The following is a 26,142-nucleotide window of genomic DNA, read 5'->3' on the forward strand; positions in this document are numbered from 1 at the left end:
TCCATATCGATGCATGACTGCCCAACTGATCAGTGGTAATTGCCCAACTGACCGTAGCTTGATGGTAAATACATGACTACCCGACCGGTCGTAGCTTAGTGGTAAATGAATATGCATGACTGCCCAATCGATGGTAATTAATGATACATAACTGCCAACCGGTGGTAACTGCTCGACCGATTGTAGCTTAGTGGTAAATGAATATGCATGACTGCCCAAACGATGGTAAATAATGATACATAACTGCCCAACCGGTGGTAACTGCCCGACCAGTCATAGTGTGGTGGTAAATGCATGAAGATGCATGTATCACTTATATTATGAACATTAATATCTTTATCATATGCCTCAATAGGAAACTAGATACGTACTTAGACATGCTTGAATATCACATTACGGAAATGAATAACATAGATATCCTTAACTGCTAAGAGTAGAACCACTTATGGAATATTATTACGTTTACATATCGTTACTTGGATCATGCCAAAAGAAGGAAGGTTTAGCCTTAACATACCTGTATGATTTCTTCCTTATTACTCAACCAAACTCAACACAACTTCTTTCATCTACAACAAGTGAAATGATATTTCCGTTAACATATAATGTCGTACCATCGGATTTGGCTAGTCGTATGACTTAAGAAAAATCGAGCAGTAACTCCCCTATTTTCTAATACATCCCAAAGACCACTAAGGGTCATCAACATCCTAACAATAACAACTATAACCAACAATAGTAACAACAATAATATAATCCAATATGAGTTTCTCCGATTATCTTAACAATCATATTGAGCGGCAAGCTCGTTTTTACTCATAACAAGATATAACTTTAATCCAACTCTTATTCCATAAATTAGTTTACAACCTTAAGAATATCATACTTATATGTACCATATTATTTCTAGTTTAAAACATCCACAAAATGCCTTCCAAAACAGCCCCATATGTCTAACACCTTAATTTTTATCGTCAATCACTTGTTTTTCATCGTTTCTTCTTCAATCAACTTAATTAATACCTAGAAAAGCTTAACAACAGTAGCCACAATATTATAAAATTATTTCTCACAATTTTCATCCACCACAAACCATATATTTAGCCATAAAACAGTCCAACCAAAAAGACAACCATATCTCATGTTCTTTCAAGTGTTATCTTATGGTTTTTCACTCAAACAACACAACCAACACAAGATTAACCTTAGGCACAATCAAGAAGATATTATGCGTACCTTGTACAACAGTTACAACTCAAAACCCTATCTCATCTTAGCTCATAATAGCCCTCAATCACACCACAACATCATAGAAGCATTTTCTTGTAGTCTTTAACACCTTTGATGATGATTTATGTTGATTTCTCTTGAGTTTGGTTCTTGAGATCTTGGACCAGTTCATGGAGAGCTTGAGAGAATTTTGGCGTAAGAAATCTCTTTATATTGACTAAATGTAATGGGTAAAGACAACTTATAAGCCCACTACCTCAATTTTCCAAGCAGGTGGGTAAGCTACCTGCTTGGCAGCTTGAGCAGTGCCACTTCGGACACTTGTATCTCTCTACTCCGATATCGTATTGACAAACGGTTTACAGAGTTGGAAACTAGACACATAGGGATTTAATTCCATATAAATATATCCATGTAACTCTCAATAGATTGGGATAAAACTGTGTCGCAACTTGGCCTATAAACCTGCCAGTTTCTCTGAAGTGCGGCAACGTGACTTGGCGACCCTACTTTAAAAATCCATATTTCTCTGCCTCGATGTCGTATTAATAAATGCTTTAGACCATTGAAAACTAGGTTCCAAGACCTTCATTTTGGTATATAATATGTCTCGAAAATACCTCATATAATACATGAAATGTATTGCTCAAAAGACTTCGTTATAAAGCAAATCCTTAGTCGGTTTTTCCACAACTTAAATCCGATTTTTTCCAAACATTATATTCCATATCCAAACATCATATATAGCCATATCACGACTTTAAACTCATTTAAATTATGATTAAAAATTCTCGTTCATCCTAACTTACCTAATACTTTGATAAACCTTCTTTAGCCTTGTAGAAGGATTTCACCCCTTTTTGAGCTTACATCAATTTATATATGGAGTACTTTCACGTACGGAAACATGAGGCGTAAAAAATACAAACACAACACTGATAAAGCAGCAAAGAGGAACCAGGTTCCTGACAAAAGATTAAAAAGAAAAGACGCCGCTGACAACGTTGTGAAACAGGCTCTTGCTGTATTGGGAGACTCTTCTAGCGAATTCAGAGAAGATGATGGGCAAGGTGACAGCTCCATGATGGCAGTGGAAAGTGAAGCAGCTGAGTATGACTCTATTTTTTCCTTGATGGTGCAGTCTGATGATGATGGAGATGACGATGATGATGATGAGGTAAACCTTCTGCATGTTCAAAGAAATTTGAAATCCTATTATCAAAAGAAGCTTATATCTTTGGCAAATGTTTTAATTGATTCTTATCACAATCTCATTAATGATAAAAATGCACTAACCACAGAACTAAGAGAATTAGAACACGAGAGAGATGATCTAGTGGTGGTTACGGTTGATCTAATAGAGACTATTGAGAGTTTAAAAAGGGAAAAAGATACCTTGACTGAGAGAATTGCAAATATAGAGCACGAGAGAGATGACCTATTGGTGGTAGTTGTATATCTAAAGGAAACAATTGAGGAACTAAGAAGGGAAAATAGGCCTGTGAACACTCAAAAGGGAAAGGAAGTTTCAAGTAAGGCACACCTTAATCTTGAAAATGAGTTAAGATTAGTGAAATCTAGTTTGTGTGTCGAGCTTGAGAAAAACAAACAACTTCAGGAAGAACTAGGAAGAGTGAAGAGTGATCTTGAAAATCACTTAAGTGGACCTAGTCCTCTGATGTTATCACTGTCTTGTACACAAACAATGGGAAAAACAGACGGGGAATTGGGTTCCAAAGGAAAAAGACTCCCTACAACCCTCATAGCAAGTACGTTACTGTACCTGACAATTGGCTTTGCACTCACTGTGGTAACACTAGGTACTTTAAAGAAAACTGTAAGGCCAGAATTCAGTCTCAATAGAAAAACAAAGTTTTTAATTAAAAAGTAACTGCTTCTAGGGAACTTGGTCTTTCACATAAAAAACGTATAATACCTCCTCGGTGGAATTAGCGGTAAATTGTGGTACCATATCATTGCCCCCTTCGATAAATTTCCTCCAATTTTTTTCAACAAAACAAATTCAATTTCATCATCTTCTAAGTCATTTCCTTTTATTGAGCATGTATAAGAAGTGGCATGCTCATTTGGATCAGTTATTCCATTGTACTTAGGAATTTCTGGCATGCGAAATTTCTTCGGAATGGGCTTTGGAGCCGCACGCGGTGGGAAAGGCTTCTGTACGAACTTCTTCGAATCCAAACTCTTTAAAATCGGGGGTGCCCCCGGTATTTGATCAACCCATGAGTTGTATGTTTCTACCTTTTTATCGTTAGCCTCAATTTTCTTTTCTCCTGATTCGATCCGTTTAGTTAGCTCCTCGAGCATTTTCATGAAGGCAGGTCAGTTCCGGATCCACTATCGTCCAATTTTTCTGGTATAGGCTCGACCCTAGGAATAACTTCTTGTGATGCATCGAGTTCAATTCTGCTTGGCGCTCGATTATGATTTTGGAGCTGCGCTATTGCAGCTTGCTGAGTCTGCAATATTTCAAATATCATTCCAAGGCTAATCCGGCCTTCTTCACCACTTTGTGCGTTCTGATCGGCTACCCAGGTGTCTCTGCGGACGCTATTTTCAGGATTGACACCTAAATTTCCATGAATTGCAACACGAGAATTGACATTGACTGTATCTACTGCATGTGGTCCATCGAGATTGATTGGAGGTACCCCGTTTCCCGAGGAGACTATGTGCTTGTTCTCGCCATGAAGACCAAGGCTGGCGTTTGTGTGAGTGGGCACTACTTGAGAGTTTGACATGTTGATTCATAATATCAAAGACACTTACAAGAACAAGTGTAAAAGCAGTGTGTGTTATGAGGATTAATACTAGGAAATCACTATTATCCTTAGCCCCATGGTGGGCGCCAAACTATTTACCCTAAAAAATGGATAACAATTAAACGTATAATGTGATTTTAAGGATACGTGATTTCACCTAATACTAATGGATAAAGAAAAAGATAAACAATGAGAATTGACAATAAAATAAAGCAAACCGACTTTGCAACGTAATTAAGCTCTCGAGCTTGTATGCCCTCAAATAGATTAATGTCAGACTGGTAGAGATTTAACAAGCCGATGGACAAGAATGTAAGCTAGGAAATGTTATATTGCTTTGATATTCGTGAATGTAAGGTGTCTACAAATGGTGGGGACTCCTCTTTATATAGTAGAGGAATCCTAATTATTCTAATTACAAAAGTAAATCACATGATAAGTCTAAACAAGCGCCTTTGAATTGATTTGTTCCGGAATTTCTGCCGAAACTTTTGACCTGTTACGGACATCTCACATTTCCTTTATTGTGCTTCGTTCGAAATCGTTCATATATGGTTTTGATCGCTGTTGGCCTCAATCTCGATGAGTACCCCAATACTCGAGCTTGATAGCAAAATCGGACAAGCCATATTCTAACCATATACACACATACACGGTGATAATCATATGAAAGTCCCCTGAACCCCTGGTAAACAAGGAGTTCGCTTATAAATGGCAAGAAATTATTCTAATTCAACTACTGTATTCTAGGAAACTTCCAAAATATTTAGTTGCACATATAGGGGTATTTGCACGAATGGCCTTCTTTGATGCCACTATTTAAATCCTGTCCTCGTCAGCCCAGTAAGCTAAATTTGTCTACAAAAAGAAATATTTATCTAGCTACGTACTTTTTATGGTAAAAATTTAGTCCAACTAGGCTAACGATGCAAGAATTTAAGGAATGGCCTCAAAGAAGGCCATAGGGTGCAAATATTCCGAGAATGTTATAAAATAAAGATTGTAAAGAAAAGATAAGTATAGAGAGAAACTGATACATTATTCGAATTCAAACTGATGTACATAATGAATTGAAATCTCTTCTATTTATAGAAGAAAGGAAGATGTTGTGTAAGCTGCTACTATACCAGATATAGATAATCTTCTACTAAGAGTAATGTTTATCCATAACGGAGTACTGAAAGGATAAGCTCATTGTACCAGGTATCGATAATCTTCTACTAGGAGTAATGTTTATCCATAACGGAGTATTGAAAGGATAAGCTCATTGTACCCGGTATGTATAATCTTCTACCGGGGTAATATTTATCCATAACGGAGTATCGAAAGGATAAGATTATTATACCCGGTATTGATAATCTTCTACCGAGGGTAATGTTTATCCATAACGGAGTATCGAAAGGATAAGCTTATTATACCCGGTAAGGATAATCTTCTACCGGAGGTAATGTTTATCTATAACCGGGTACCGAAGTGATAAGCTTCTTCAGAAAGTTTATTTCCAATAGAGTACTAAATAGATAAACATATTTACGACGGAGTCCCATATGGATAAGCTTCTTCAGAAAGCTTATCTACAACGGAGTACTAAATGAACATCCATAATATAATATATTTATAACACTCCCCCTTGGATGTTCATTAAAAGATAATGTGTCTCATTAAAACCTTACTAGGAAAAACCACGTGGGAAAAAATCCTAGTGAAGGAAAAAGAGTACACATATTTAGTAATACGCATTGCTAGGTGCCTTATTAAAACCCGTATAAGGAAACCCGATGGGAAAAAACCTTAGTAAGGAAAAAAGAGTGCATCGTGTATCTTACTCCCCCTAATGAAAACCTTGTTTCAAATATTTGAGTCTCCGCATTCCAATCTTGTATACCATCTTCTCAAAAGTTGATGTTGGCAAAGATTTAGTGAATAAATCTGCTGGATTATCACTTGAATGGATTTGTTGCACATCAATGTCACTATTTTTCTTAAGGTCGTATGTGTAGAATAATTTTGGTGAAATGTGCTTCGTTCTATCTCCTTTTATAAATCCTCCCTTCAATTGGGTTATGCATGCAGCATTGTCTTCGTATAATATTGTGGGTCTTTTCTCACATTCCAAACCACACTTTTCTCGAATAAAATGAATTATTGATCTCAACCATACGCATTCCCTACTTGCTTCATGAATAGCTATTATCTCAGCATGATTTGAAGAAGTAGCAACAATAGATTACTTTGTGGAGCGCCATGATATGACAGTACCTCCATATGTAAATACGTACCCGGTTTGAGATCGAGCTTTATGGGGATCCAATAAATAACATGCATCTACATAACCAAGAAGATCTGCACTATCTTTGTTAGCATAAAACAAACCCATATCAAGAGTTCCCTTTAAATATCGCAATATATGCTTAATCCCGTTCCAATGTCTTCGTGTAGGAGAAGAACTATATCTTGATAGTAAATTAACAGAAAATGCTATGTCAAGCCTTGTAGCATTAGCAAGATACATTAGTGCACCAATTGCACTGAGATAGGGTACTTCGGGACCAAGGAGTTCCTCGTCCTCTTCTGGAGGTCGGAACAAATCCTTATTCACTTCAAGTGATCGAACAACCATTGGTGTACTCAATGGGTGCGCTTTGTCCATGTAAAAGCGTTTTAAGACCCTTTCTGTATAGGCAGATTGATGGATAAAGATCCCGTCTGCTAAATGTTCAATTTGCAGACCAAGACAAAGTTTTGTCTTTCCAAGATCTTTCATCTCAAATTCTTTCTTAAGATATTCAATTGCCTTTTGGAGCTCTTCTGGAGTTCCAACAAGATTTATGTCATCAACATAAACAGCAAGTATAACAAATTCTGATGCCATTTTCTTTATAAAAATACATGGACAAATAACATCATTTATGTAACCTTCTTTCAGCAAATATTCACTAAGGCGATTATACCACATGCGCCCAGATTGCTTTAAACCGTACAAAGATCTTTGTAATCTGATTGAATACATTTCCTGAGATTTTGCTTCAGGCATTTTAAATCCTTCAGGGATTTTCATATAAATTTCATTATCAAGTGAACCGTACAGATAAGCTGTAACTACATCCATTAGATGTATTTCAAGCTTTTCATGTAGTGCTAAACTGATGAGATATCGAAATGTTATGGCATCCATAACAGGTGAATATGTTTCATCAAAATCGACTCCAGGTCGTTGTGAGAATCCTTGTGCAACAAGGCGAGCTTTGTATCTTTCAACTTCATTTTTATCATTCCTTTTTCGCACAAAAACCCATTTATGACCAACTGGTTTTATACCAGCAGGTGTTTGGACTACTGGTCCAAAGACCTCTCTTTTAGCAAGTGACTTCAATTCCGATTGAATTGCCTCTTGCCATTTTGGCCAATCAGATCTTTGTCGATATTCTTCGACAAATCGGGGTTCAAGATCCTCACTATCTTGCATAATATTAAGTGCAACATTATATGCAAAAATATTATCCACCACTATTTCAGATCGATTTAAATTAATCCCATCACCGGTAGAACTTATTAAAGTTCCTCACTCACTTGATCTTCAGGTTCATTGATTTCTTCAGGAATCTCAGAACTAATCAGATCTTGGGTCTCTTTAGGAGATCCCTTCATAGTATCTTTTTGATTATTTATCGATTTAATTTTTCGAGGATTTCGATCCTTAAAACCTAAAGGCCTACCACGTTTTAGGTGTGCTTTAGGTTCACTAGCCCTCATACTAGTAGATGGTCTTACTGGGACATTAATTCGAATAGGCACATTCTCTGCAGGGATATGTGACTTAGTTATCCTTTTCAAATCAGTAAATGCGTCTAGCATTTGATTTGCTATATTCTGTAAATGGATGATCTTCTGGACCTCCTGATTATATATAGGGGTACGTGGATTAAAGTGAGATAATGATGAAACTTTCCACACAATTTTTCTTTTGATTTTCTTTTTCTCTCCCCCTAATTGTGGAAAATTTGTTTCACCAAACAGACAATCTGCAAATCGAGCAGTAAATAAATCTCTTGTCAATGGTTCAAGATAGCGAATAATAGAGGGTGATTCAAACCCAACATATATTCCTATCCTTCTCTGTGGTCTCATCTTACTGCGCTGTGGTGGTACTACTAGCACATATACAGCACATCCAAAAATTTGTATATGGGAAATATTTGGTTCATGACCAAAAACTAATTGTGACGGAAAATATTTATTATAATGTGTCGGTCTGAGACGGATAAGTGATGCAGCATGCAAGATAGCATGGCCCCAAACAGTAGTGGATAATTTTATTTTCATAAGTAGTGGTCTTTCTATCAATTGCAGGCGTTTAATAAATGACTCTTTTTGAGTATGAACATAAGCTACAAGATGTTCAACTTTTATTCCAATTGATAGACAATAATCATCAAAAGCTTGAGATGCGAATTCTCCAGCATTATCAAGGCAAATAGCCTTTATAGGATAATCTAGGAATTGTGCCCTTAATCGAATTATTTGGGCTAATAGCTTTGCAAAAGCCAGGTTGCGAGATGATAGTAGGCACACATGAGATCATTTTGAAGATGAGGACCATAAAATATCTAAACAACCCACTTGGTGGGTGAATAGGTCCACATATATCCCCATGTATACGCTCTAAAAAGGCAGGGAATTCAATGTCGGCCTTCATTGGTGATGGTCTAGTGATCATTTTGCCTTGATAACAAGCATTACAAGAAAATTCGTTATTTGTAAGAATCTTCAGGTTCTTTAATGGATGCCCACTCGAATTTTCAGTAATTCGTCTCATCATTATTGATCCAGGATGGCACAAACGGCCATGCCAAAGCACAAAAGTATTTGAATCTGTATACTTCTGGTTTACGATAGAGTGTGCTTCAACTGTACTAATTTTTGAATACTATAGGCCAGAAGATAAAGTCGGTAACATTTCTACAATGCATTTCTGGCCAGAAATATTCTTTGTAATACAAAGATATTCCATGTTCATTTCATCTATTGTCTCAACATGATACCATTTCGGCGGATATCTATAAAACTCAACAAGTTTCTTCGGAACTTGGAGGAGAACAATGCATTATCTATAATAAGTTTTGTTCCCTTAGACAGAAATATAATGTCTCTTTCGGAGCCTTCAATCAAACTTATATTACCAGAAATTGTTGAAACAATTGCTTTTTCCTTATCCAAATAAGAAAAGTATTTCTAATCCTTAAATATGGCATGAGTTGTTCCACTATCAATAACACAAATATCTTCATGATTTGTCTTTGATCCAAACATAATTTGAGGTTTATCCATATTCTTCAAATGACATATATAAAATATATTATAGTAATGTGACGACCCGACCAGTCCTCTCATGAGTTACTGCTCCGTTTTCCCCATTTCTGCTTCTTTATGCTTCGTTATCCGTGTGTTATGTGGTCGAGTTGGTTGGTTTGCGTTTGGCGTGGTTTTGGTAAGAAATGAGATACTTAGTCTCTTTTAAGAAGGCTTAAATTGGAAAAGTCAATCGGATGTTGACTTATGAGTTAGAGGGCTCGGATGTGAGTTTTGATGGTTCGATTAGCTTCGGAAGGTGATTTGTGACTTAGGAGTGTGATCAGAAGTGGTTTTGGAGGTCCGGTGTAGAATTAGGCTTGAATTGGCAAAGTTAGTATTTTGGCGATTTCCGGTTGATAGGTGAGATTCTGATCCGAGGGTCGGAACGGAATTTCGAGAGTTGCTGTGGCTTCGTTATGTGATTTGGGATGTGCGTGCAAAATATTCAGGTCATTTGGATATGGTTTGGTTTGGTTTTTTATCAAAAGCGTATTTCGGAAGTTTTTAGAAACTTAGGCTTGAATTCGATGTGAATTGATTGTTTTGGTGTTATTCGAGGTGTTTTGATGATTGGAACAAGTTTGAATGAGATCTTAGGATGTGTTGGTGCTTTTGGTTGAGGTCCCGGGGGCCTCGAGGTGATTTCGGATGGCTAACGGGAATTTTTGGAACTTAGAAGATAGTTGATGTCTGCTGCTCTGGTATTTCCGCACCTGCGGAATTGGGACCGCAGGTGCGGTGTCGTAGATATGGAAGGAAATACGCAGATGCGGTTTTGAGGGGGCAAGGCAGGAAGGTGCGGTATAGGAACCGCATCTACGGAGTCGTAGATGTGGATTTCGAACCTTAGGTGAAGTTCCGCAGATGCAGAGGAGTGCCCATAGAAGCGGTGCTGCAGGAGCGGGATTTTTGTCCGCAGATGCGAAAAGAACCCCTGGGCAGAATGTTTTAAGTTGTTTCATCCGCGATTTTAAGCCATTTTTTTCACCATAGCTGAGTATTTTGGGAGCTCTTTGAGGGAGATTGAAGAGGGATTCAAGGAGAATTGATTGGAGGTAAGTTTTATGAACCAAAAACGTGATTCTATTGTGAAATTAACCTAGAAATTCATGGAATTTAAGCTAAAAATTGGAAGAACTAGGGCTTGGGATTTTGAACTTTTGAATTGGGATTTGAGGGACTATTTGAGGTCGGAATTGAGAACTTTTGGTATGTATGAACTCGTGGGGTGATAAGGAATCTAATGATGTGAAAATTTCTGAGTTTCGAGAAGTGGGCTCGGGGCTCGGGTTTTGCTAATTTCGAGATTTTTGATATTTTTCGATTGTTTTTGCTTGGGTTATGTTCCCTTAGCATATTGTGACATATTCGTTCTGGTTTTGGTCAGATTTGACGCGCGAGGAGGCCGATTTGAGAGTTAAAGGCGTCGTGAGCTAGAGTTTTGCCGGTTCGAGGTGAGTAATGAATGTAAATGATGTCCTGAAGGTTTGAAACCTCGGATTTGCACTTCGTAGTGCTATATTGAGGTGAGACACGCGCTTGATGGTGAGCGTGGGGTCATTTACTATTGGAGATTGTGACTTGGTCCATCCTGAGTGACGCTTTTACCGCGTATTGATTAAAGCTTATTTGTTGTCCTCAGTAATTGGATTGATTGCCATATTTGGGCTTCGTGCCAACTATTTGAACCCTCCGGGGAGTTTTATCACTATTTCCTCACTGTTTAGACTTACTACTTGAACTCAGTCTGACTTACCCTTCGCGTTCGCGAGAGTCCTTCCGCGAACGCGAAGAACAACATACCAGAACACTAGAAACTGAGAACCTGCAACTTTTTTCTAAGTTCAAAACCTTCCGAAACTCACCCGAGCCCTCGGGGCTCCAAACCAAACATGCATACTAACTCAAAAACATCATATGAACTTATCCGTGCGATCAAATCGCCAAAATAACCTCTTAAACAACGAATTTAGCATAGAAATCTAAGAAAAATCTCAAAACTTTTAAAGTATCAATTTTCACAACTACGGGTCCGAATCACCTCAAACAACTTCCGTTTCTTACCAAATTTCACAGACTCATCTTAAATCACATATAAGACTTGTACCGGGCTCCGGAACCAAATTACGGGCCTGATACTATCATGTTTTAAACACGTTTCATTTTCAAAACTCATAAATAATTTCAGAAAATAATTTTCTTTAAAAAATTCATTTCTCCGGCTTGGGACCTCGGAATTCGATTCCAGGCATACGCCCAAGTCCCATATTTTCCCACGGACCCTCCGGAACCGTCAAATCATGGGTCCGGGTTCGTTTACCCAAAATATTGACTGATGTCAACTTAAATCCATTTTAAAATCAAAATTCATTATTTTTCACAGATTTTCACATAATGGCTTTCCGGCTACGCGTTCGGACTATGCACGCAAATTGAGGTGCTGCCAAAAAGAGGCTTTTAAGGCCTCGGAACACAGAATTTATTTCTAAAACAAGTGATGACCTTTTGGGTCATCACATAAAGCTCAATCAGGTGCTTTGGCGTACGACAGGTACGTGACCAGTGCCCTTTTCCTCCATATCTGTAGCATGCATTTTTTGCATTTGGTGCTTGTACCGCTTCATGCTTTTGTTCCCTCCTTTTCCACTACTGGTGGTGAGGAGGGTTCTTTGGTGCATTATTATTACCATGATTAGAGTTTCTTCCCCAACCACGGCCATGACCACGACTAGGGACACGACATCTTCCACGTTTAGCTTGGTGGAAGTTCGTCTCATTCACTTCAGGGAATTGACAAGACCCAGTAGGTCGGTCTTCCGGACCCATCGCATCAAGATGAATTTCAGCATCACGCACCCAAGATATGTAGCTTTTGCCCGATATATCCAGGGCTACAAATTCAAGTTTAGAAAGATTTGACATTATATAGAAAAAGAATGTGCATACCTCAGATAATTTCAAAGTATTTGCTCGAGATGGCAGAGTCTCGTGCTGATAACGTGTTATAAAATAAAGATTGTAAAGTAAAGACAAGTATAGAGAGAAACAGATATATTATTCGAATTCAAACTGATGTACATAATGAACAGAAATCTCTTCTTTTTATAGAAGAAAGGAAGCTGTTGTGTAAGTTGCTACTATACCAGATATGAATAATCTTCTACTGAGAGTAATGTTTATCCATAACGGAGTACTGAAAGGATAAGCTCATTGTACCAGGTATGGATAATCTTCTACTGGGGGTAATGTTTATCCATAACGGAGTACTGAAAGGATAAGCTCATTGTACCCGGTATGGATAATCTTCTACCGGGGGTAATATTTATCCATAATGGAGTATCGAAAGGATAAGCTTATTATACCCGGTATGGATAATATTCTACCGGGGGTAATATTTTATCCATTATCGAGTATCGAAAGGATAAACTTATTATACCCGGTATGGATAATCTTCTACCGGAGGTAATGTTTATCCATAATCGGGTACCGAAGTGATATGCTTCTTCAAGAAGTTTATTTCCAATAGGGTACTAAATAGATAAACATATTTACAGCGGAGTCCCATATGGATAAGCTTCTTCAGAAAGCTTATTTACAACGAAGTACTAAATAAACATCCATAATATAATATATTTATAACAGAGAATTAGTTGTTGTAGCAATTAGTAGACCATGTATTGTTGAATGTGAAGTTAGCAAGGAGCTGCTTGATCTAGACTCCATTTATGTGTCTCTATTCTAACTTGAGTGAGGAACATCTGGATGTTAAGTTGGATTACTGTGATGTTTATTATCTATATCTACCTATCTATTTATATTATTATAAAAGCACAAACTTTTTATTCAGGATATATAAGCAGAAGAGGAGCCACCTACCCCCAAAAATAACACTGCGTAACTAGGTAATTTTTTTAAAATAATATATATATGTTGAATCCCCTTAATTATTTGTGCATTTATTTTATTTTTTTATAATTTGACACCCTATTAGTAAAAATTCTGACTTCATAACTGATCCCTTGGCTTCTATGTTGTTGCTTCTTTGAATTTTGATACTCTTTCGTGTGAAATTCCTGTATACACCACTTGTTATATCCATTGAAGAATATAAAAAGGGCAACTGATACTGTATAGTCGCTCTCTAAATAATAACCGAAAAATATATATATTTTGTGTATTTTTTGTATATATATATATATTGTATGTTGTATACAAAAATTATATTTTTTTTTTGGCTACTGAATGTAAATAGTTTTTGGCAGGTTACGATTGGATGTGATTTTCTCTGGATATATTCTTTGTTTATAGCATATGAAGTGCAAACGTTAACTGTAAACGTGTGATTTGCAGAAAAAAGCAAGTTACAAAGAAACAAGAAAAGAAGCATGGGTGATGTGTGATTTTGAGAAAGAACCACCCAGCCTTGTTCCTATATTTCCTCCAACTGCTACAAGTGTGCCCAAAAAGCCTATTGATGAAGATCTCTACAAGATTTCCCCTAAGTTGCTCTATGCAAAGCCTACAAGGGTAGGTCCTTCTATCTTCTCCCATCTTTATGCGATATCAGGATTTTAATATGAATAATCTAAGTGTGTTTTGCCAAACATGTAACTTAGTTACTACTTTCTGACCAACTCTTAACTTTTATTGTGGCTCCGCCCCTGCTTCTATCCTTACCACAATTATTATTAGCAGCGACCTAGACCTTGGTGCCACTAGTAGTGATCGCTGATGACCTAGACCTTGGTGCCATTAGTAGTGATTGCTGATGAGCGAATTGTATCGAAGTTGTTAAAAACGGGTTGAACAAAAATCGGTCACAAGTCGATTCACCGATAGTAGTGCTGAAGATTTCTTAATAAGAAAACTATTTATGTCACCTGTGAAAATGCAAATTGTGAAAAATACATGACGAGAAAAACTATCCTAACTAGCACAATTGAATATGGCTATCAACTAAAAAAGATGTTGATTGCTAACTAGGTGATGACAGATTTTAATAAAAAATAATTTTAATGAAATTATGATATTTTAGAAAACGAACTCATAAATATTTAATTGGAATTGAATTTGGAACTAGAAGTCTACATAAATTCATTTAGTCAATTATTCAATTTTATTTTATAAGTGGGACTAAAATCTACGTGCGCGTTGCACGTATATAGCAATTAGTACGATATAAACAACCCCTGGATGAGTTCACGTAAGAAAAAAGATAAACAAGCAAATATAAGACCAACCCTTTTAAGGAGTATTTATCCTTAAAATGGTACAGTTAAATTTATACATGGTTTCTAGACAAATGAACTAATTTTATCCAAAAATAATAAAAAAATTAAAGAATAATATGATACTTAGCGTCAGAATATAGATAAAACAGCAAAAATAACGATTTCGGGAACAATATTTCCGGGCATAGCAATGATAAGATCAAAACTAAGAAAGTAAATGATATTAAGCTTTGTATAGAATATGGTATAAGTTTGTCAGAAAATTTGTGCCATTTACAATGATAACTAAGCTTTCTATTTATAACTGTATCTAGGCAAAGGCAACGAAGTCCTGGGATGGTGCCCTCCTTCAATGTCAATTATGAAGGTAATTGATGAATATATAACTTTAGAAATAAATGTCAAATTTCTTGTAACGAAATGATATTCTTAATGCTGCAAATTAAATACTACCTGGCGCAAAATATTTAATACACTTTTATGAATATTTTCTTTTTGGTGACAGAGCGGAATAACCACGTTTGATGACCATCTCTATCTTGGATTCCACGTGTCCTCCATTAATTAATCGTTTAGATGACCTGGTCTCATATCATATTTTTCCCAGGAGGAGGCAGAAAACTTCAAAGAGCTGAGTGTGTTGTGGATAGAACAAATCCAGAAGTTGGGAATTTACAGGAAAAAATTAGAGATCTATAAAGCACAGGTATACAGAATAGTGAATAGACGAAGAAAACAGAGAAGGAAGTCACAGCGCATGTCTAATTGTGTAAGCGCAGGAGGCCCCAGGTTTTTTCCCTAATTTTTGAAGCCCTGCTATATTGAGTATTAGGGGCAGAGCAGAAATAAACTAAATTTTTCTGGTTTTTTTGTTAACTCATATTGACCATAAGCTCCTCTCGTACTAGTAAAACTTTGCTCTGGGAATAGGGTTGCACTCCTGCAGCTAAAACCCTCAAAAAACATGCGCCATTGACATTCACTCCTCTAAAGACGGTAAAATGAAACTAGAAGCTCAGTGACCGATTTCTACATTATCGCCATCATGTTCGTTTCCAGATACATTCAACGGCGCTCCTTGCAGTATATTTCCTGTCTCTTCTTTTTCTAATTTTGTTAGTCAAGTTTATATAAATTAAATTTAATAGATTTTACTATAGGAATGCGATTCTGCGGAGATACGACATGGTAATATGATTTCAAGCGGTGAAAATACGACGGTAAAAAATGTGGAAGTTCCTATATTTACTGCAACGAGTAATGTGTGGAATTGCAGTGGTGGAGTGCGGTGGATGTCGGGGAAGAGCATGAGGAGCAGAGTAGCAATGAGAATGCAGAATGAGTCAAGCAAAACCCTTAAGGGAGATTCGGAGGTCAAAGAAGTTGAAATTGAAGCTGATGACTGATGAAGAACGGTTAATTTATAATCTCCGAAGAGTAGGTCCAAATGTTCTTTAATTATTCATTGCAAATCATTTTTCAGTGTTTGGTTGGGTATAAAAGTCTGAGACAAATACACGGGTCTATTTGCTTTAGATAATAATAAACATTTTAAAAGAAAATAAATAATTTTTATTTCAGAAGGTAATAGATAAATTTGCAAGCTTGCTGAAGTTGAGTCCAGACATGTGCCATTTTTATGTCTTAGCAAATTGTGCTTTGCTGCACCGATGCGTGATTGTGGTTACTGCAGCTAGAGTGGTGTTGTTGCTGAGTAAAAGTTTCTTCTTGTGGATAAGTCTAGACTCTAGCACAATAAAAATAGATTGAGCTTTAGCTGTTTCAAGCTCTATATATCTTCTCAACCAAGCTCCATAAAGGCTCAATTGGTTGATGATGTCTGCAGTCATAATGTAATTTTGAGCTATGTTGCTTGGACTCTTCGAAAATATTGCCGGGTGCGTGTCGGATTCTCCAAAAGCAGTGGATTTTTGGAGAATCCGACACGGGTGCGGCAGTATTTTGAAAAGTCCACGCAACATAGATTTTGAGGCAGAAATGCTTTGAACATATAATGAGCTCAAGTTGGTCTTGCACAAGACTTAATTGGCTTTTGGTTTAAGGAAGTAGAACATAGAAGGCTACATTGTTCATTGATTTTCCAGGAGATCTCTTGCATATTGAACACTTCTAGTGAGGAAATTGTTTTATAGGCCAAGTAACATCTTAGTGCCTCCACTCATTAGGGTCCCTTTAGAGTACTCAGTGTAACTTTGAGGTACAGAAATAATCCCAGAAAAATGAGGACTCCTGCAGTGGTCAAATAGTCCTGGCTTTTCTTGAACAGAGTTTAAATCATAAAGATATCAAGTTGAACAGCAGTTTACAAAGTGCTTTGACTGAAAAATGTATTTATGTCAAATTTCGGTAATTGTGTGTGCTTATAGGTACTTATCGAACAATTTTAGAACAACATTTTTCTGCACGCCTCACTACCATACAGTGTTTCAACTTGTTACCATACATTCAGTATGTTCAGAAGCCAGACTCCTATTGTGGTGCTTATGTCCTAAGTTGCTCGGACTCCGGTGCGGGTGTCCGATACGATTGCGGATCTAGTGGTTGGATCCGATCTAGATTTTAAGATTCTGGGGTATGGATCCAGTTACGGATACGGGTGCGGGGATTCGGCTAAAAATAATTCAAATATCTAAAAATAGAGTTATGAGACATTATTTAAAAAATTTATAAGGTATTTTGAGAAGGAAAAAATATGGATCAAGAGGAGAATCCGAAAAAGACATAAAAGGAAAAGGACTAACATTGGAATTTCTATATACAAAGTATTTAATTTTCTTCAATTTCACCATAACTTTTGTTTGTATTTCAAAATCATTGTATCTGCCCCAAATTTATCTGTCGATTACGGTAAAAGTACCCAAAATCCGTTGACAAGATACCGTACAGATCCCACATTCACACCCATGTCATGTTGACACGAGTGCGATAACGAAAGTGAAGAGTTCGAGCAACTTAGCTTATGTCTATATGGTTACTGATCGGCCATAGACAATTGTCAAAAATGCAGCTAAGAGTTCCATCTTTGAGTGTCTTGCGTTTTCGCTTCTTGTTTCATTCGTCATATTTTAGTGTGTTGCCCTTTTGTGTATTTCTACTCAAAAATACCTTATTAATCCAACTCAAACTTTTCACTTCCTTTACTAGTGTAGGCAAAGAAAAAAGTTGCTCTGCTACTTCAGAAGCTGAAGAAATATGAGCTACCAGAGCTTCTGACTCCTGAGCAACTGCAAGCGTATAAGAAGATTGGTTTCAGGAATAAAAATTATGTTCCTGTTGGTGTTCGTGGAGTCTTCGGAGGAGTTGTCCAAAATATACATCTCCACTGGAAGTTCCATGAGACTGTGCAAGTTTGTTGTGATAACTTCCCTAAGGAAAAAATAAAAGAGATGGCCTCAATGCTGGCTCGACTAAGCCGTGGTATTGTGGTTAACATACACAATGTAAAAACGATTATTATGTTTCGCGGCAGAAACTACCGCCAGCCAAAGAATTTAATACCTATCAACACACTTACAAAAAGGAAGGTGGGCTACAAATCTCTTTTTCTTTGCCTTGCCCCTTGTGAGTAGTCCACTGCTTATGTAAAGCCTAGTAGTAACTTTAGAAGTTGATAAATTGTTATATGTTTCTGTTAACCCCTTAATTTTGTATTTGCTTGAGGGAACCTAGCTTCTGTCTGTGTTTCATACACCTATGTGATGTAAAACTCCCTGGTGCTATGAGTCTGAGACATGTACTCCTGGTCCCTTTGTTTTATTCAGTTCAACTGAAGTTCTATTCTCTTGAATGTGAGCCCATTCTTCAAGTTACAATGGGTATACGGCATGTCTCATCTGTTGAAAATTTGTTGAACCATCGATATTTTGGAATTTGTGTTGAACATAGGGACTAAATCTCTGGACTCTTTTAATTCCTATTGTATGTAATGAACTAGCTTTTCTGTAACTTGCTTAACAACGCTGGAAATTTGAACATGTTCTGTTGATGAGTACACATCTACTGTTTGACAAAGTTACCTCTTCCATGTAAGCATTATTTAAAGCCCGGTTCGAACAAGCACTAGAATCACAGAAATTAAACATAAAGAAAATAGGACAAGAGCTACGGAGGAAGGGGACAAATCCTGATGATCCAGCAGCCGGGGCCAGCATCCAGCGAATAGCATCCACATTCTTCAATGCCATTGATAAGAAAGAAGGAAGTCCATATGTGTTTCAGGAGGATACTGGTACTAAGTTGGGTCTCAGCAGTAGTATAGACCAAACACATTCAACAGCTGAAGAGAGTGACCAGGAAGAACTTGACCGTTTTATTGCTCAGATAGAACAGGCTGCTGATGACGAATGGGCAGCCGAGGAAGAAGCAGAGAAAGACGAAGTAGGGAAGATTAGATACTGGAACAAAGAAGATATAGGTAGTCGATTCAGAAGATCTGGAATGATGGGAAGTGATGAATCAGATGATGAGTCAGGAGGGAGGACAAGTGGCTGGAATAAGACATACGGAAGGAAGATAGCTGATGATGATGGATATGATGACGTATCTGAAGATGACAATGAATTGTACAACAATGACGACCGGCGTGGTAGAAGCAATTAAGCTGATTCCGGCATGTACAAGGCTCCTGACAGGTATCCTAAGTATAAAACGGAGAAATGGCAGAAAGGTAAGAGGAATAGACCTATAAGTGAGGGAGGTTCAAGCAGAAATTTTGATCCTTATTTAAAGGGAAGATGGGTACAGAAGGTTCTGGTTCAGACATGTTAAGTGACTTTGAGGAAGCCATGTGGAATTCAGATGATGAGGGAGGGCAGCACTCAATGCTACCAAGTGAGTATAGAAGTAGCAGTGACGAGGGGGAGGATTATGATAAGGTAGCAACATTGGGATCAAGTGCAGAGGATGCACCTGGTTCGAGGGCATCAAGAGGGGTAGCTAGTAGCTTTAGGACAAGTAGTCAAGAGCAAATGAAGAAAAATGAGGATACTTCCGAGAGCAAGACAAAGGTGAAAAGCTCAAAGGACTTGAATGAAACTTGGGACAGCGACTGACCTGGGTGCCAACTTTGACGTAGAAATAGTGCTCATTGGATACAGTGGAATAGAGGCGAGTGCTATTTATGGTACTTGAATAAAGAACTCTGATTTGTGCAAGAAATGAGGAAGAAAGGTATGGATTAGTATAGCGTTTAGTGGTTACTGGAAGTAAATGATTTCAAGTTGAATGCACTTTTCATATGGGCAGGGAATCAAGCTAAACTATTTCTTCATGTCTGCTTGCATCTACATGTCTGAATTTGGGTGAGAACAAGGAACAGAGACACTGCCATTGCACCTGTATTTCTTCTCCTGGATTCTCTATATCCATATTGTTTAAGTACACAAATAGTTCAAATTCCCTTCTCATAATGTTTGTCGAAGTGTGCTGCTGAAGAGTAGGACATTGAAAAATCTGGGGTGGTGACTTGTATAATATCAGTGAACCAAATTAATCTTTCGATGGTATAATGAGATGGACTCTTGACTGGACAATAATGCTGTACTTCATTTGAGCACTGTCTTTCTCCTGATAATGAGTGTAACAGGTCCAAATCCATAATTGACTTGATTATTAGTTATCAGGTTGTTGCGGTCTCATTTTTACTATGACCTGTTTAGTGAGCTCGCATAATGTACCAAAAGCAAAATGGGTATTCCTCGTCTTAGTAATGGAGGAAATGTATGATCTGAACTCTGTTATCGTGGTTTTGTGTTGGTGAATACCTCGAAGTTAGAATTGTTGGTTTTTCTTCTGATGCTTTCGCAGCTTAAATTATTGATGGTTTATCTAGGCTTTCACAGTGTTCATATTGAGTATTTTGTGTCCCGCTACTCGAACAGTTGATTTTAATTGAAAATGGTTAGTTCTTATAGTAATCTTTAAACGGATATCGCTGTGGCACATAAATAAATAATAGGAAGCCTGATCGTGGATGCAATTATATGGTGTCTTGGTAGACTACTCCTGCTTGGATTCCTTGGTCCAATACAACAGTTGACAAGCAATCTATATCTTACCATACATACGACTTGCACCAAAAAGCACATGTGTGTGATCAGTAAAGTCAATGAAGATTGAGGAAGGTAGTGTTGAATAATTATGCCATTCGGAAGAAATCTTCAGAAGAAGAAAAGAAAAACGCGAGTGGAGCTTCAAGCGATTTTTCAAAATGAAGAGTTGAGTTGAGATTTTGTTAGAACAAGCGCACAAGGAAGACTCAGTACCTTCATGGGACAACCTTTGCAGTGTAAAGATTCGTTAAGGAACATGTACTGATATTATTTGTGTGTTGATAAAGGTATTTAGAGAGCTAAAGAGAAGATGTCTACCATCCGAACATGTTGGAAAATTAGAAGAAATAATCAATTTGATAAAAGGATCAAGTCAATGACCCAATGATCAATGAAGTTGGTAAAACTATGAGAGACCAAAGATCAAGTTAAGGTTGCAGACTAGCAGGTACAATAGTGAAGATGCACGTAAGTTAGCCTAAGACCACAAATATCAACAAAAGGAACAGAGTCACTGACCACATACGAACTAAAATTGGTTGTCCATCTCTAACGAATTTACTCTCTGTCAGATGTCCCAGCAAAGCAAAGAAACTGACTACTGTTGTAGAGATTCAATTGGCATTACACGCACAGCACAAACAAAGGAACACAAAATGATCATTGACACATGCAATTTGAGCATGTGATCAGGCTCTTCAAAGAAAAATATCCTTCAAGGGGCTTGCGTTGAATACCCAATGGGCTTGCGTTGAATACCCAAGACTAGGGGTGTACAAAGGAAATCGACAAACCGCACCAACCCGATAATCCGAGTCAGACCGAGAAAAAAAACCCGACTATAGTTTGGTGTTGGAAAAAAAAACCCGACCATAATTGGTTTGGTTTGGTTTTAACTAAAGAAAGTCAAACTGAAACCAAACCAACCCGATATTATATATATATAGAAGTTTTAAATATATTTATTGTGATGTAATTTATAAATATTTCTTAAAAAATTTCATAATTTTATCTTTTAAGGTATTATTTTAAGGTTGGACTTAGAACTTTTGATTGTTCCAATAAGTTTTATAGCCATTAATATTAGTAAATTAAATAATGCTAACAAAAGCGCAAACCAAAATAAAATCAATATTAATGCTAACAAAAAATATTCCATTCAATAGTCAATACTACGAAGAGAATGTATTGAATATTTATTTTTTTTTGCAATAATTTAGATAAAAATGCGTAACTTATTTTTATCTTTTCTTTAGCGTTTAGTCATGTAACTAAATACTCCCTTATTAGTCTACTTACTTTAGCATGACTTAACACTTTTAGATTATGTTTATTTTTATTATGGTTTTTTAATTAGCAATATTCTTATTACATAATTTTATTGTCTTTATTGTTGAATATTTTAGGATAATGCCATGACACATCTCATATTTTGTATTATTTTCTTAAAAAATTCTTTATATAGTTGTATCTTACAAGGATTAAAGAAATATTTTGAGTACAAGTTATATGTTTTGTTCTACGAAGATTTTACCGGAAAAAAACCAAAAAATTCGAAAAACCGAGATTGATAAAACTCTGGTTTGGTTTTTAGATTTAATAACCTGATACAATTGGTTTGGTTTGGTAATCGTAAAATCCGAACCAACCCGACCTATGTACACCCCCTACCCAAAACATTAGTATCGAGCACTTACTCTAGTAGGCAAAGAATACCTAAACAATGCCCCATATAGATCAAGAAATTAATAAGCGCAATGCAACTCATTTACGGACTATAAAGGAATCACCACGCAAAAAAACAACATCAACTAGTAATACTCCCACTAATGGGGTCTGGGGAGGGTCGTGTACGCATACCTTACTCCTACCCCGAAGGAGTAGAGAAACTGTTCCCGGGAGATCCTCGGCTCAAAGACAAAAAATCTGTAACAACAACAGAAACGAGACAAATAATATCAGCACCGTAAGAGAACAAATAAGTGGAAGGACAATAATTATGCTAATAATAAATTGAAAAAAATTAAAAATTGAAAACAAAAATAGTGATGAACAAAAACTGCTAGCAGTCCTAGACAAAACAATATCAGACTAGCTGGAATCACCACGTAAAAACATAATCAAATATATAGGCAAGGCAAAGGAAGTTATTTCGTCTCTCGAGACTGGTTCCGCATTTCTCAACAAGATGGCAAATGGATCATGCAATAGTTTCACAACTTCCCTTCATATCTCCATTACTACCTATTAAATTAACAAAAACTGTTTATTCAAACTGAAATCTATTCAGCAGATGTTCTCCCTCAGAAAACTTAACAAGAGATGAACATGGAAAAACAAAATCATGGAAGCTATCAAGTACGTACTAGTAGTAAAAAGAATATACTAAACAATATATAGTGCTATGACTGAAAGAAAAATGAATCAGGTGGTCAAGATCATAAGAATGAAATTCAAGGAAAGCACAATTTACACAAAATATTGGAATAAATTACTCGAACACGAAATCTGTTAACCAAAACGTCTAACTATTGTCATTCAGAAAGGTCCTGTTATCTCAATACAGATGCAAATGAATGTACAGAAAACCCCTCCCAGGAACATTGCCTCGCCTTTGTTGCGCACAAGGTATATCCATATGTAATACTGCTACACCACAGTTACCAATCTGATTAGAGCCCCTCAAGGCACAACATAAAATCTGCCCCTGAGCACCTCTGGTGTTAAGAAGAAGTTCCGATGTCTTAAAACTTAGCCATCTTCTCTTTTGCAGTACCCAGGCAAAAGATATTTGTACTTGTCTGGATTTTCCAACAGATAAGAAGGAAGATTAACTGCCGAGTACGAATGGGGGATAGGTCCCATGCTGCCAATAATATCCTTGAATGTGTACTCCTCAGGAAGCATGTCATACAAATCAGTTCCTCTACAAATGACATCTTGAATCCTTTTAGGATTAAGATAATGTGAAAACCTCACTCTGTCATTGTGGCTGTAAGCTTTCATCTTAAATATAAAGTCACTGATGCGGCGGAAACAAAAGCTACAATGCCAACCGGCATCTGCCAAAAGGTAATCACTCTGACGGTAGTGTGCATATCTAGTCTTGCCACTCCGATACCTGTGGACTGAAGCTCTCCAGCTTCTGTGCTTAATCTCAAATTCAAATGAGTACAAGTAATTCCTAAAATGAAGGTGAAGGACAGGAGGAATGTCATCGCACCATCTTAAAAGATTGATGGTATGAGCGCTGGGAATCTCATCAACATCAGACATGATCAGTAAATCATCATCCTCAATACCAGCAATTCTCAGGAGTTGGTCCAATGCTACTCTCTGATATGCCTCTTCAACAAATGGATTTTCACCTTTTCTGGCTCTTCCTCCTATTGTTCCATATGTCAATCGAGTCTCAACAAACTTAAACTGGTCCCGATTAATTGCAAAATTGTGGAGTTTAGGCAGCCCAGTGAATGTTGAGTTTGACTCTAGAAGAACAAACTGTGCGATGTAAGGATACAATTCCTTCCATCTGATGGTAAGCATATCCACTTCATTACTGAACAGAACTGCATCAAAAACTCGCCTAGGATATTCACGAATTCCCCACCCGTGGAGCTTGCAAATTTTCTCCATCGGAACATCCTCATTGTAATAGTGAGTAATTTCGATAAAGGGGTTCGGAGGAGATTGCCAGAGGGGGCGGAGGAAGTAGGTAATCTTCTGCCCGTGCAAGTACGCAGCAACTATGAATGTTGGCACAACCACAATCAAAAAGATAATAGTCTTTAAATCCAATCCTCGAAGCATGCACCGTAGTCTTGACATGCTTAATGTTGTCGGAGAATCCTGCTAAATATTAAAACAACTTTCTAAGTGCACAAGCTAAAATGGTAATAACTAATTACAATAGAAGGTACTAAATCTTTTTCTTTAGCTTTTTATTGGTCTTCACTTTTCTTTCGGCTGGAGGTGGCTAAAGGGGTTGGTGCAAGACATCTTAGCTTTAAAATAATAAGAAACATCAAACAGAAATCAATCAAGTCCAAACAAGTTCAATATAATGAGAAATTTTTTCTCATGAATCCTCCAAGCCAGAAAAAGAAAAATTTACTTTTCTATCTTCTTTTAGTTACTTCTAGAACCATAAAAATAACTACTTCCAACAACTAGATATTAACAGCCTAAATAGCAAAATGTTTGACCATAAGACTTGAAATTCAAAACATCAAAACTCTGGAAACAAACAAATCAAATGTTCTGAAAGAGTAGAATCAGAGAAAACATGAAATTTCAAGTAGCTCAACAAACTCAAATTCCTGACCTACTTACAGAAATACTTGGAAGATGACGAAAAATTGTAAAATCTGGTCTCCAGAAAAAAAACATTATTTTGCACAGAAAAAAGAAATTCCTCTAGTGACAACTATTTCTCCATCAAGTAAAGTTCTGGTGTTTACATACAATCCATTTTAATTTGTCCATAGCAACATATATGCTTATTCCTCATAATCCAACAGAAAAATCTGATCTTGGCAGAATTTTCCACACACACACACACACACACACATATATATATATATGTATATATGTATGTATATATATATATGTATGTATGTTAAAACCCAAATGAGATAAAAAATAAACAAAAATGCTTCAGCTTTCCTTCTGATGGTAAATTCTAAATCCATGCCAAATTGTCAACAGCAAAACAAAAGCACATATCTTTAATTCCACAAAATCCAACATAGAAATCTGATCTTGGCAGAATTTTCCAAAAAAATAGAACAAGATAAAGACCAAATGATATAAAAAATAAACTGTAAAATAGTTTCAACATTTCTACTGATAGTAAATTCTTAATCCATGTCAAATTGTGAATAGCATAATAAAAGCACACATCTTTATTCTACAAAAACCCAACAGAACAATATGATCTTGGAACCAATGAGATAAAAAATAAACTGTAAAAAAGCTTTTCACTTTCCTTCAGATGGTAATTTCTTATAAACTATATGAGATTATTAGGGAAAATTACCTGGCCACAAACATCAGGGCAAGTATCATCACTCTTCTTTGAAGTGTAATAATAACCATCAGACATCATGAGAAACCAAGATTTTTCAACAATTCCTTAAAATGCTCAAATTTTTGTCTCCTGTTTCTGGGTTCTGCTAAAGTTTCAATTTTGAATGACCCCTTTTATAAAAGTGAGAAATTACATATAAAAAGAATCATATATGAAAAATAAAAAGCACCCTCTTGAAAATTACATGAATGGAACTGCTTCAGAAGCAGCCATTCTTCAAGAGGGGTTATGCTTTTTAGGCTTCTGTAATGTGACAACTAATAATAGCCGTTTGGTGGGTTGTTCTAAGGATGATGATGATATATATTATACAGAGAACACAGAGAGGCGCCTTCACTCTCTCTCCACCCCAGACGGAGAAGGATTGACAATGTATTATAAAGGAA

At 36.8% G+C, this 26,142-nt stretch overlaps 2 protein-coding genes and 1 pseudogene across 3 annotated transcripts; 2 read left to right on the forward strand and 1 right to left on the reverse strand.

The window, feature by feature from the left end:
• The first annotated feature begins 14,999 nt into the window (after positions 1–14,999).
• LOC104246739 (CRM-domain containing factor CFM9, mitochondrial-like) lies at positions 15,000–20,002 on the forward strand (annotated as a pseudogene).
• LOC138868179 (CRM-domain containing factor CFM9, mitochondrial-like) lies at positions 18,429–19,216 on the forward strand. Its single transcript, XM_070157981.1, has 2 exons — positions 18,429–18,432; positions 18,648–19,216. The coding sequence occupies exons 1-2, from the start codon at positions 18,429–18,431 to the stop codon at positions 19,214–19,216; spliced, it is 573 nt and encodes a 190-aa protein (XP_070014082.1).
• A 3,074-nt stretch (positions 20,003–23,076) lies between the features above and the next one.
• LOC104246738 (uncharacterized) lies at positions 23,077–26,122 on the reverse strand. 2 transcript variants are annotated; one of them, XM_009802616.2, is made up of 2 exons: positions 25,706–26,122; positions 23,077–24,516 (listed from the first exon to the last, which is right to left on the reverse strand). In XM_009802616.2, the coding sequence occupies exons 1-2, from the start codon at positions 25,772–25,774 to the stop codon at positions 23,419–23,421; spliced, it is 1,167 nt and encodes a 388-aa protein (XP_009800918.1). In that variant the 5' UTR covers positions 25,775–26,122; the 3' UTR covers positions 23,077–23,418. The 2 variants fall into 2 exon arrangements, with proteins under 2 accessions (XP_009800918.1, XP_009800917.1); XM_009802615.2 differs by having other exon boundaries at positions 23,077–24,519.
• Between the last annotated feature and the right edge of the window lie 20 nt (positions 26,123–26,142).

The sequence above is a fragment of the Nicotiana sylvestris genome, chromosome 9 (genome assembly GCF_000393655.2).
Source record: "Nicotiana sylvestris chromosome 9, ASM39365v2, whole genome shotgun sequence".
Classification (NCBI taxonomy): domain Eukaryota; kingdom Viridiplantae; phylum Streptophyta; class Magnoliopsida; order Solanales; family Solanaceae; genus Nicotiana; species Nicotiana sylvestris.